Source organism: Talpa occidentalis, unplaced genomic scaffold (assembly GCF_014898055.3).
Source record: "Talpa occidentalis isolate TD23 unplaced genomic scaffold, MPIMG_talOcc4v2.1 talOcc4.5, whole genome shotgun sequence".
Classification (NCBI taxonomy): domain Eukaryota; kingdom Metazoa; phylum Chordata; class Mammalia; order Eulipotyphla; family Talpidae; genus Talpa; species Talpa occidentalis.
The window spans coordinates 99,954,487-99,968,344 of NW_023604861.1; the positions used below are offsets into that span (position 1 = coordinate 99,954,487).

Consider the following 13,858-nt stretch of genomic DNA (forward strand, 5'->3'; position numbering starts at 1 on the left):
TTTTACAAAGCACCTTCGACTTAGGATACTGGTTCATATAACCACAGGCCATTCCTATCTTGTCTATATGCAAAACTAACAACAAATTCTTCCACAGTGCACTAAAAATAACCCAGCATTTGCAGAACCACTGACTATGAACTGTTATAGTCTATCAGATTTATCTTTTGACCAAACTGCTGGACTAATCAATAACTCTCAAAGTTTTAAAGTTTTCCATTTTAAGGGATAGTCTAGGGTAAGAACATGAAAACTAATTTGAGATTTTGAGGGAGAGTTCTACATAAAGTTCTACATAAAGTTTTAAGTCTATATTAAATATACATTTATAAAGAGAATTTTTCAAACATGCTAAACGCTGATCTATCTGAAAATAGCACACCCATTTTGTTACTGAGTTGTAGGACATGTAATTTATAACCCGCATGGGATGCACTGTCTCCTCACATCCGTTATACACACAAAAATTTCCATCCTTAGTCACATTATGAATAAGAGACCTGGTTTGTAACTCTCTCAATAATCACCAACCTTTCTACATTGACTGGCTTATCAAATTTAAAAATGATATAATCTCCAGCTACTGGGGTGATAGCCCAGAAGAAATCCTCTCCCATGTATGTTTTTTCCAGTGTATGTCCTTGGTAGACCTTCAGAGAAGTAGATACTTCTGCAGGTGGGTTTACATGAATTTTAAGAAGCAATGGTTTCAAATAATCTTTATCCTAGAAAGAAAGATATATGCTATTAGACAACATCTAGCTTATTTTTACTTTAGTAGATGAAAAATGACTATACACTAAATAACAAATTGTATGGCCATGAGAAATATAAAATCAAATCACCAACCGTAAGTTTCTGGATTTTTCCTGTCAGTGAAGAATGCAGACCAACATGCTGGAAGAGGGAAGGTCGGAAGCGAATTCGCAGATTTGCTTTTTGTCTATCACAATGTTTCTAAATATTCAAAGAACATTCATGTTAGTATTATATTACAAAGTGCAATCTTGCCCTCATCTGAAAAATGAGAAGTCCTTTAGGAGAATACTGAAAAGAAAATCCGAACATCAGCTCATAATCCCAAGTCTCATATGTATATACATATATAAATTTTTTTGGTCCTCGTTGAGGCATTAATGGATGTGCTACCTACTTGGAAACAGACAAGATGTATATATTAAAGTTAAGGATTTATTTCAACTGTCCTTCAAGATATGTCAATAAAGACTTGACTTTTAATATTAAAATGCAGGAATAAAAATGGGGAGCTAGTGGCGCAGCGGTTGAGCGCTGGGCTGGGAAGCTGCCCACAGCCTCTGTAGCGCTGGTTTGATCCCCAGCCTCGATTCCCAGCCGCCGGCAAGGGTCACATGGTGCGCAGACCTCTCCTGCCACACCCACTGCTCCCCTCAGCAGTTTGTTTTGTCGGTCTGCCTGTTCTGTTCCCCGCTCTGGTGAATTCTCTCACCCTCCCGCGCTTCTGACTGTACCCAGTGCTTGTATAAATAAATAAATTAAAAAAAATAAAATGCAGAAAATATAAAGTAGAGGATTGGCTCAAATATACAAAATGGCTTTAATCAAATAGTGAAGAATTTGCAAATAATAAAAGGCATCTTTTGTTGCATGAAAGCCTATTTGAAAATCTGAGGCGATAATTTCACCTCAAGCAAGTAAATTATATTAAAAGTTCCAGACAAATCCATCTCAGCACAATTATGGGATACCTATGTTTCAACTCAAAGTGCCTATGGCTGAGAATGTAGCTGACAACCTGTCTTCATGCTTGACTACAGGTGATGGATTCGAAGTACTAAAAACCCCATGATGCTAGAAGCCCTTGGTGCATGCTGGTTCAGTGCTTCATGATGGCCATGGCTATCTTGTCATGCCTGTACAGTCTGTTTTCAATGACTTTTGGAAGTTTGGGATCAAAAACACATTACAAATGACATTTGTGAGACATTTCCACTTTGAAAGACCTTCCATAATTCACTGGATGTTAAATGACTAATTTTTCTCAAGAGGTTTTACCATCAGCATTACTACTAACACTAGACTAGAGGTGACAGTGCCCCTAACATATCTGAAAAAAGAAAATGGACGAAGAATATGAAGAAAACAAATAGAAACAATACCTCACACAGGACAGACAAGCTCATCATCTGAAGTCAACAGTAACCAGCCACTAGGGCCTAACCACACTACCAACATTCATCAGCAATATACGAACTGCTTCCCTGACTTAGAGGATTTTCCACTGATATTTAAAATGTTCCTCTAATATAATTAACTTTCTATCAGCTCAAGAAAGAAGGCAAGTACTTGAAACATTAGGTGGAAACCCTTTCCCCCCTCCCAGTTTCCTATTTAATTGTTCATTTTACAATATCTACATCCCAAAATGTTACTTTCATGAAATATAGAAAAGCCTTCATAAAAAATTAACTTACTGCATCTTTTTCAGGGTTGCAGACTTTTACCCAGAGAATATGGTCCAAAAGCCAATCAATGGGCTTCTCCTTATAGAACATAAATATGAATTCTACAATCAGAGTGAGGTCTGGTGCTTGAAACATTTTACCTAAAAAAGATATTCTAGTCAAGAGCTGTAATAAAGAAACCAAGGATCAAATGCCTTATATAAAATGAAATCTGTACACGAAATACACTGAAACTTATGCTTTCAACTACAGATCACCGTGAATAATTTTCCCACTTGTATTATCAAAAATGAACGTACTTTAACATTTTCTTGAGTTGTCACCTATACACCTATTGGTTGAAAGGATTCAAAAAGCAAGTCAGAGATTTTCCTGGTGTCTTTTTAATAGCATTTTTTTTTTAAGTTGGTTTTTTTTTTTTTTTTTTAAAAAAGAAAGAGGTTTAGGTGGTTAAAGAAAACCTTAGTAAATGCAAAAAAAACAAGGACTACTTATTCTGTCTTCATTGAAACCTTCACAAGGAAAGGTGTTTTCTGAATCAAGACTTGAGGGGAAAAAAAAAAAATCAACAGGACCAAAGGTCTACTTTTTAATAACTTACAAGTTTAAAGTGCCAAAAGAATTAAAATGGTATCCTCTGGGAGTTTTCAAAAACCTGTAAATGTCCTTCAGTTCTTTAACTTTAAGCATACTCTCTTTGGTTGGATAATTTAGGAACTTTAACCAAAAAAAAAAGTTTAAAATGAGCACCCTGATCAGTCAATGAAAGTAGCAAATGAATACAAGTTAACCAGAACATCAAACACTCAGATTCACATCAGAAAATCACTGGCTTGGCATTCTTCTTAAAATCACACCAATCTTGCAAAAGCACTGGGATATATTATACATATGTGGAACTGGAGGTGTCAGGAGTCAAGGTCAACTACCAGGATCTGGCTGGTTTATGTGCAGACCTGAGCTGGCAGAATAGTCTCTTAGAGCCTCAGAGTAAATAGTATAACCTTAGACATCGCAAATTCTATTTTGGGGTGATGTTCATCATTTCAAACACATAAATTCACCTAGGTTCAATTTTCTCAAAAGCAATCCATTTTCCATAGAAAAATACAACTGTAATTTATAAACAAATTAGTCTAAGACTGCAAAAGTCACAGTTATTTCTTAAAAATAGATGACTCTGACAGTTTTCTTACCAATGAAGCCCAGCTGGGAGAACTCTAATATCATCCATTCCTCAGAAGACAGCTGAAGCGCAAAATTCTTTATAGTGTTAAAATAATTCTGTTTGACAATAATATCATCTTCAAGCTAAAGAATATTAAATAGTTACATTAATAAATCAGAAGGAAAGATTTAAGATGGACATTCTTCAATATAGAAAAAATCAGTTTTATAATAACGAAAGTCATAAAACAATGCTTAAAATGATGAAAATAGAAAAAAATGTTATTAAAAGTAAAATGAAAGATGCATTAGCAAGTCAAACAAACCACTTCCTTGCCATGGGAAATAACAATAGCACTCCATAAATTATCCCTTACTGGTTCTTTTACAGTGCCTGACAAGATTTCACAATATCCTTTTTTCTTTTCAAAAGAAAATGGGTTTTAGTAGACCTTTTAATATTTTTTTTTTTGCTTTTACATAATACATGTCCAAAATTCAAAGAGAAATTCAAACAAGATGCAAGCAGTTTTCCTGTTTTGCACTTTATCCAGCTAGTTGAGATGACCAATGTTAAAAGATGTATGTATACACTTGACACCTTCTGTATGAACACATAGCACATCTAGACCCACCCATAACTCCCATTCCCCTTTTCATTTTTATTAAAAAAAAGGGCTCATATTATGAAACCATGTTTTTTTCTTAATATATCATGAATATCTTTCCAGGGTTATAAGTGCATATTGAAAACATACTTTATAACAGATACATAATATATTAGGGTATCAATATACAATAATTCATTCAACTCATTGCTGTTCACAGGCCAACACCCAAGTTGTTTCCAATTTTTTATCAATACAAACAGTTCTGCAATAAATATGCTCATACTTGCAGATTAGTGTTTTCTATTTCTGGAGGATAGATTCCCTTTTAATATTTTAAAGATATCTTGAAAATACTTAAGAAGCTGTAACAACTCAGGGTGCCAGTTAACCCCCGTGCTCCACCAGCACCATGTAACCTATGCTTGGAAATGTTCCAGCTCAAAAGGGAGGTGATAGAGGTCAGGGGTCATGAATATATGCAAAGACTTTCTCCCCAGAATCTCCTTTCAAAAATTTTTAAAGTCACAAGATGATTTTAATATCCCAAGAAAACTTTTCTTGTCTTAGTTTACATTATTATTTCTAGCTAACTGCTAAGTACTATTTACTCATTTTAGCATTTAGATTTTTCATGTATTTAAGTCTTATAAATGCTGTTCTCTGTGAAGAAACAGGTAGTATTTAGAGAGACATAATATTCATTGAGACTCTATTACGTTCTAAACACTGCATTTAACCCTGGGCATACATCAGTGAACAGAAAAGAGAACTTTCAGGAACACTAGAGGAAAAACTAACCAGAGTAAAGAGCTCTGCTGGCACCTAACTTTACTTTCTAGAAGAGGCCTACACACAAGCCTCTGTGGAAGCCAAAACGAAAGACGATCCCTAACACGAAGCATTCCAAATTTTTCCAGTAAGTAAATTCAAAATCAAGTTTAGGACGAATGTGAACATATAAAGATGCAGATGAAACAGTCAAATTGCCTACTCGAAATGTAGTAGCACAGTTTAACCATTCACCTGCTGACAAATGTGTGGGCTGTTTCCAGGTTAGAGCTCTTATGAGTAGAGCTGCTATGGGCTTTTGTCTACAGGTTCTAAGGAATCTGTTTCTCTATATTAGTGTTTTGTCACAGCAAGAGCAACTCTTTGAAAAATCTAACAAATATCTCATTAGTGACTAACAATTGACTAAGTTTACAGAGGGAAATGAAAAAGATGCAAAGTGTTGTTTACAGTATGCAAGCATAGTATTAGAGGTAGAATATTATATACACATATTTGCCTAAATTTTTTAAATGTACAAGGAGAAACCAAAAACAAATGGGGGTTACCCGGGGGGATGAAGGAAACAGGGTAAAGTAGAGAGAGATAAAACTGAGAGTTCTGTGTATACATCTTGCTTTATGTAACTTTTACTTGTGGAATGTTTTGTTTTTGACAAATAAAAAGGAAAAAAAATCCTACAAACTGAAACAAATCTATTTTCACATTAGGTTGGTGGTAGACTCAGAGGATAAAAAATCACTTCAAGTGACTTTCAAACATAGAAATTTGACTGTTTATCCATACCAGAATGTATTCTAAGGGGGGTGAGGGGGGGGGGAAGCCCAAAGAAAATTTAAATTAGATCAGTAGCCTTGTGATGGCATTATTTTGAATCTATTTTAGGTATACCATAGAATTAACGAAATGTGTTATTAGGATAATGTTATTAAAAACCAAGTGTAAAAGAAATTCATGTATAAACTAAAAAATGTTAACAGAAAAACCCAGGAGCTTACATTTGATTTGGTAATATCATAAAACTTGTGGTTTTGTTCCTCTGAAAAATATTTCTTCCTTGCTGAAAGGCTTAGAAGCAAAGAAACAACAGTGAGTATCTGAAGGACCACCCAAATTGTGGCCCTAAATACCATATACCTCTGATCGGAAAAACAGGCTTCCTTGGGGAAATGGCTGATTCGAGATCTGCGATGGGAAATGTGCATGATGTGCAGCCAGCAAAGAAGTGATCACAGGTTAACAGACTACATGGACAGAATCCAAGAGCCAATTTGAAAAGATTTCAATGGGCTCATGATGTATAAATGTGAACATCAACATGAATAAGGATTGTAAGGACTCAGGGAATCAAATATATTTTTAAAATCTTGAGTTCATAATACTACTTTAAAAATAAAGACAAAAAAAAAACCAGAAGCCTTTATTTTGCCTTTCCTTTATGGACCACTTTTCAAGGTAACCAAACAGTTAAAAAGGAAAAGTTGTTTAGAAAACTTAGCTTATAAGAACATTAAAAAATACAGAATTAAAAATTACCCCTTGGCAACCTCTAGTGCAATAACTGATAGAGGGGAAAGCAGTTGATGGATGTTGACCCCATAGGAGGAATAGCTCCTGGGGAGCTTTATAAAGGAGAGTGAGGCTGGCACAACTAAAGCACTGATTAATTTCATCGTCAGTAAAAGTGAAACAAGCAGACTCAATGTATCTCTCATTGCATGATACAGTGAGAATTACATAGTACCACCTAAGAAGAGCCTGAATGATCTAACAATTTCCCAGAAGACACTGTCTTCAATTCCAAGTCATTTTGATATAGTACTTTATGAACTGTGTGTGATGCTATTTACTGGTAACATCATCCCACTCCACAAACACTAGGACAGTTGACAAATGCTTTTCCAGTTAGATGTACATCTGTGGCAATCAAAGAATCATCTATGTGCCTTTCTTAAAGCACTCATTAAAAGTCTTAGGTGTGAGAAAACTCCAACACAGGCAGCCAGAAAGTCACACCCCTAGGACAACTGTGAAGTGTGGGTTAAATTCCTTCGTTTCCTCCTCCCTCACTCTAGTTTTTTTCCAGCGACAAGCTGAGAACTTTTCAGGCTAATGTGTTTTTCCACCAATATTTTGTAGATTGCAATGAACTAACTGAGAGAAATTACATATGAGATTATGTAAGGACCTGAATATAAATAAACTCCTATTTTTCTGATGCAGAATTTTTGGGTAAAGAGGGGTATTTTCAGAATGTTCATTAGATTCATCTTTGAAACAGCTAGAAAGTTAAAAAACAGTCTAAATGACTGACAATGTGGTCATTATGAAATAATAATGGTACATCAAGAGGAAATTAAAATTATACAAATCTAATTACTGGCAAACAAAGATGTCCACAAAATGTTAAATGACAGCAAAAGTTTATAAGGCAGTATGCACAGTATGATCCTGTTCTTATAAAGGAAAACAAACCCAGGGTGGAGGGAAGGTGTGTATTAAATGAATATATGGAGAGCATAAACTGTAAAGGACAATTGCTGACCCCAAGTAAGCATTAAAGAAATGTTACTTCATAGCTACTGCTATTGTTGTAATATACTGACTCAGCCTCAGGGAAGTTATCCTTTTTCTTACTCCATCCTCTCCTTCATTTACTAAATATTTTTTTCTAAACTCCACCAAAATAAAGCTTTAAGGTTCCATGAAGTATCTCTTTGGGAGAGAAATTTAAAACAAAGTTTAGAAGTAACACTTTTAACTTTGTTCAATAAAGTTCTTGATCATAATATTAGTATCTATACATTGGCCCTAGAACAAACCAGCCAGGTTTGTTCAACTATAGGTTTGTTCAACTATAGGTTCAACTATAGGTTCAACTATAGTAGTATTTGGGAGATGTTCAAATATTTTAAAATTATTATTTTCAAATAAAATACATTTTCTTAGGGAGGTAAAGAAGTATGCTATCTAAATCTAGGATATCTTTGTTTTCACGTGCACTGTTACATTCTAACCCTACCATCATTCACATTTCCTACTCTGTGAGCCAAGGCAAGGCTCATCCACATTGCAATAAAGCTGGCATGAAGTACAATGTCAAAGGAGACTAAGGTAGAGATCTTTTTTGGTTAAAGAGATAAAATTCCAATAATGAAATGTTAGCTTCAATCATTAAAAAGAATGAGATTTGGAAGTAATAAGAGCTTCCTAGAATTATTTAACTTGCTACCTACATAGTTAACTGAAAACCAGTATATTATTGAATTTATCTACTTGTACAACATTATGGTCATGCTGTTAAGATTCAGACTGTGGAAATTAAATATCTGTTTTACTATCTTCAATATAAATGTAAATGTATTACAGTATACAAGAAAGAACTATCGTGCCATAGGACCACTAAAAAATTTGAGAAAATCCTTCCTTAAAATTATACCCCCCAAGATTAAATCTTAGTTCTTTTTAACAGTGGTGAGGAGGAGGATAAATGACAGAGGGGATGGAAGAAATGGTAGGGGAAGAGAGTAGGAAGTGGGTGACCAGCTACTGTCAGAGCACTAAGTGGAGAGGCAGTGTCTGTGCTAACCCAGAGGACAGCCACAGCCCCAACAGTGCAGTGCCGGGTGTTTCAGATGGTTAGAGTCTTAGAGAGCTTAAGCTTTCAAAAATCCCTGTTTTAATGAAAATATTCCCTTCATATTCCTTTTTTCTTTAAAAGTGTAAATAACATTCAAGATTAAAAAAAAAAAACCCAATTACCTGAATGTAATATATGCCCTTTTCCTGAGCGTACATCATTAGAAAACAATAATCAAGGTTTTGTTTGGTTCTCCATCTGAAATAAAAATTTATTAAAGTAAGTTAGGAATCAGACACAAATTTAGCAAATATCCCTATTAGATGAATGATATTTTATAACATAATACACACACCACATATTTGAACAATTTATACACATACTACATACATGATATATCTACGATTTATTATAGAAAGACATACATGATATGTTCTACTTAGAAGAAAGTGAAAAAGAATTCACTTCCTCTAGCGTAGCCTTTATCAAAATGCATTCGCCAAAGGGAGACTCAGGTCAGGTAAGTTTGGGTGACACTATGCACATATTTCCCTTCCGGAGACATGTATCAGTGGCACTGAAATACCCAGCAATAAAAACGTGTGTTGAAAAATATTTTTAATCCCCAATTTTTGAAACTCCCTTGACCCACAGATCCTTTTTTCTGTAACATCTTAATGTTTCTGGAACTGGCACTTCAAAAATTACACTTTGTGGAGCACTGCTCTAGTGCCTAGGACTCTGTGTGTGTGTGTGTGTGTGTGTGTGTGTGTGTAAGTTAATATGAATGCTAAAAAATGAAATACCAAAATATCATATTAAACTTTATAATATTAAGCATTTTCAGTAAATTCCTGATAACCTGCATGAAACAGTGACAAATGTTAAATGAGAAATAGTTCTAAAAGTCAGTTTAAAAAAAATACAATAAAAACAAAGCTTTGAGTCATACTAAATAAACATCTCCAAAATTGATCTTAGAAGTAGTTTTGAATTTGAGCCTCCCCTGGTGGTGCAGCGGTTGAGTGCTGGCTGCAAAGCTGTCCACAGCCTCTGCAGCACTGGTTCAATCCCTGGTGGCCGGGTGAGGGTCCCACATGGCGCGTAGACCTCTCCTGCCACCCGCTGCTCCCTTCAGCAGTGTACTTCATCAGTCTGCCTGTTCTGCTCCCCTCTGTCTCTGGTGAATCCTCTCACCCTCCCGCACTTCTGACTGTACCCAGTGCATGTATAAATAAAATAAAATAAATCTTAAAAAAAAAGTTTAAAAAAAGTAGTTTTGAATTTAATTAGACTACTTAGATCTTTTTACCAAATTCAACACAAAACTTTTTTAATATTACATTTAATGAGAAACAATTAACCAGTATGTGCACAAACTTGTCTCTGGCACAAATTAACAATTCAAGAAATTAATCTCTTCCCCAAAACGATATTTTCCTTTCTTTCCAGTTATAGAAAATCCAAAACTGATGCCAAGTATCTCTTAGACTATTCTGTTGTAAACAGTACAATGAATCTTGTTAAGTCCTACAATTTTAGAGTTCACAAATCTAACTGATTAGAAGCATTATTAAAATAATACTACAGAACAGTATTATTGTTTTTATCATTTTTATTGAATCATTTCTCATTTATGTTACATAGAGACATGAGATTTCAATCTGGGTTATTTCTTGGGTTATAATGAATATACTCTTATAATATCATAAAGCCAATCATTTAAAAAATTATAGCTTACCAAATTGAACCTTTTCATCAGAAACGCCACAGAATTTCTAACACAAAATTCATTAACTCTAATTTTCTCAACCCAAAAATCTGTTAAGCTTCAATGAACAAGATATACATTTATTAAATATTATGTTCATAAGGGTGGCAGATTTTAAACAACACAGGCTCACCTTACTCTTTCTTTAGAGTCTCCAAATGTCTCCTTTAAGTTTGTCAAGTCAGGATAATAACTTTCAGGAGGCGAAATTATTTCCACTAAGCCAGAATCGATTTCTTTAGAAAATCTATTATGAGAAAGGTTAGCTTTACATATATGGTCACAATGTGCTGCATAAAGTATTTCATCACTGATTTTAACAGAAAATACAGATTTTCTCAATAAGACCTTTTTTTTAGCAACACCTTAAAAATGTTAAAAAGTTTTTACATTATTATTTTCAAATTAAATATTTCTTTGAAGGTAGCTAAAGAAAGTGTGCTATCTATTGTAAATCTAGGGTATCTTGGTTTTACATGCACTGCTGACATTTACTTTTACTTTCTGACCCTACCATCATTCACATTTCCTATCCTGTGAGCCAAGGCAGGCTCATGCCCACTGGAATAAAGCTGGCACCAGGTAAAATATGTTAGAGTAGCATGAAGACTCAGGTCAACTGAAGGTAATGCGTTCCTAAAAAGTATCCAAAAAAATTAAAAACAAAAAACAAGGTCTCACGTAAAATAGGTAATTGAAGAAAACAAAGTGCATGTGTTTATGTACATGTATTTATGCAAAAATCAAAGTTCCACAATTTTTAAAACGCTTTTGTTGTGGGTTATAGACCATAACATTCCAAACCAATGTCTCTGGAGGTGACCTTGTTCCCCTGCCTCTCCAAGGTAGACTAAACAATGTCTGAAGACATTTGGTTACCCTAACTGTGGGCAGTACTTCTGGATCAAAACCACATTCCTAGGGACTTGATTTCTCTGCATAAATATTCCATTGGTGCAGTAAAAAATGCAGTTATAAGTAGTTGGGATGATACCAGTGTACTGGGTAAGGTCATCAGTATGGGCTGTCTTCCTGACATCTAGGGGTGCACATGTGGGACACTGTCACACAGCGGACAGGATAGCACTTACAGAATCCTCGGGCCAAATGGCAACAGCACCATGGAGGGAAATTTCTACGTTTTTAGATCCATCTCTACTGACTCAGAGTTAATTTATTTCACATTTGCATTCTCCCTTGTTTCATTTTTGCGAATCTCAAAAAAATGCTTGTGCAATTATCTGCCTTTGCAAAAATGTTCTTAGTACTTAATCACAAATTTCCTCTCCTCAGGCTTGGTTTTCTGATACATTGAGAAAGAAGGGAATGAAAAAAGATCACTGCATTAACCCTACAGACCTGCTCATGTGGTCTATGGAAAGGGAATCAGTAATAATTGCCCTGTACCTATATTTAAAGGGTCTATGTTAAAATGTGCCTATATGAAGCTGGCAAGAAACTGGACACTGGTGGAAAAATTTAACAAATGCACACTTTAGTTTTCAGCAATGCATAATTTTTTACTCTCCAATTTTACCAATTTGATAGACAGACACTGTCACATAGTTATAAATCTAGAGTTGGCAAATAATTGTTGCTTTTCTTTTTAAACAGAAGGTAAGTTTTTTTTGGGGGGGGAACATATACATATAGTCCATGAAGAAACCACTATCAAGACTAATTTTTAATTAGACTAATTTTTATGATATTCTTAAAACTACTAAGGCCATACACACACACACACGTGTGTATATGGTATGTATGTTTATATATATGTATATATAAATGAATGATAATCTGAAACTTACCAAGCTTTCTATGTGTTACCTGGTATGTGCCTTACAATAAATGTTAATCTTTCCAGGATAGCAAGGCAGGTTTAGACACAGCTTAGCACTCAGGCTTGAAACTGCTACCTGACTGACTGACCTGACAGCAGGAAACTTTTTGCTTTATAAACAGAGGGTAAAAGATTTAAGTAATCTTATGACTCTCTTTCTATTCATTGTCTTCAAGATAAAAGACTATTTACTAGTGTTGCATACATATTTCATTGAAATCTTTCCTATAATGAAATATACCAATTTATTATTTTCACCTACTTTATGACAGTGTAGGTGGCCCAAAGAACACTGAACTCCACAGAGAAATGAACTATAAAAAGTATTTTCTTTTAGCAAAAAGTTGAGATAATAAAGCATTTTCATTTCCACAATTAAGAACAACTTACTCTTTCTCCAAGTTGGCTACAACACTGTGTACATAGTCAGTATCTGTCTGGAAAGAAAAACAAAAATTGTATATACAATATTTTTATTTAACTTTTAGTACTAAACTCAAAATTAAATAATTAAAATATTATATTAAATGTTCACATAACTTACAAGATTTGCATTTTATTGCATCTCCACATACCACTGAGCACTTAATACAATAAGAAGACCGGTAAGTTTTCATTATTTTCAATTTCTGTGTGCAATTCAAGAGAAACTTATACACAGAAACTATTTCTACTTCCTCAGACATATCTAAAGTGATGAAAAAACAAACATACCATACTCTAGGGAAAGATTTTTACGCTTGGAATCATAAAACCTAGGTTTCGAGATTTGCCTCTGTAGCTAATGACCTATGTAATATAAACTAAGTCAATTCCCTGAGTCTCAGTTTCCTATCCTACAAAAAAGTGGAAGGAAAATAATACCTCAGAGACTATGACATTAAGTAATAACATGCTTTTTTAATTAATCCTGTATTAATAAAAATTTATCTAACAGCTTGGTTAAAATGTTTTAAAAACTATTAAATGGAACTAACAAAAGCAGAAAAAAATAATGTTAAAAGCAGACCAAGATTAGAAAAAAAATTTTAAAAATTAGAAAAAAAGAAATAATAAACCCAGAAGATAGTTTTGGGAATATTCTACCTAAAACCAAGTTCAAAAACTCACTCAATCTCTTTCTTTCTCTTGGAATAGCATTTAGACATCAACCTCTTTACATCCATGTTCACTGTTATATTTAGGTGGTGGTTATTTAACAATTCAGGTTATCTGTATTTGTTTTAACAAATTACAACCTATGTTAGTCAGGATCTTAGTTGCAACAAACAGACAAATAGAAAAACAATTTAGTGAAAGACAATGGGTCAGAATTCATAGAACTTCCAGGTGGACTAAAGGGCCAGGTTAGCAAGGTGACAAAAACAGGATGAAAAACAACCCAAAGATATCACAGATGCTGCCATGCCAGAACCTGCAAACCCCCGGCACCATAAGCCTGGTCACTGCTGGATTCTGCTCATGTATGTCCCGGGAAAGACAGCTCTGGAACCACTAGCCTACACCAGAAGGGATGGTCCCACAAACCCTGCTTTTTTTTTTTTTTAAAGAAAACATTTTTCCAAAAATATTTTCATATTTTTTGGATATTGGCATAAAAATATAACTAGCTAGCTACCTGACAAATGTCCCTGTATTTCTAAAAATTTGTCTGTT

The 13,858-nt window shown here is 34.4% G+C and overlaps 1 protein-coding gene across 4 annotated transcripts in view; it reads right to left on the minus strand.

Moving 5' to 3' along the window:
• Positions 1-13,858, minus strand: part of MGAT4A (alpha-1,3-mannosyl-glycoprotein 4-beta-N-acetylglucosaminyltransferase A) — a 74,346-nt gene that overhangs the window by 14,108 nt on the left and 46,380 nt on the right. For all 4 annotated transcript variants that reach the window (XR_008554413.1, XM_037527915.2, XM_037527916.2 and 1 more), the window contains 7 exons: positions 12,593-12,639; positions 10,496-10,609; positions 8,774-8,849; positions 3,641-3,755; positions 2,454-2,584; positions 850-957; positions 532-725 (listed from right to left, as the gene is read on the minus strand). Coding sequence is in view for 3 of the 4 variants with exons in the window: in XM_037527915.2 (XP_037383812.1) it covers positions 532-725; positions 850-957; positions 2,454-2,584; positions 3,641-3,755; positions 8,774-8,849; positions 10,496-10,609; positions 12,593-12,639 (785 nt within the window). In the remaining variant the exon portion in view is untranslated. The remainder of the gene's footprint in view (positions 1-531; positions 726-849; positions 958-2,453; positions 2,585-3,640; positions 3,756-8,773; positions 8,850-10,495; positions 10,610-12,592; positions 12,640-13,858) is intronic.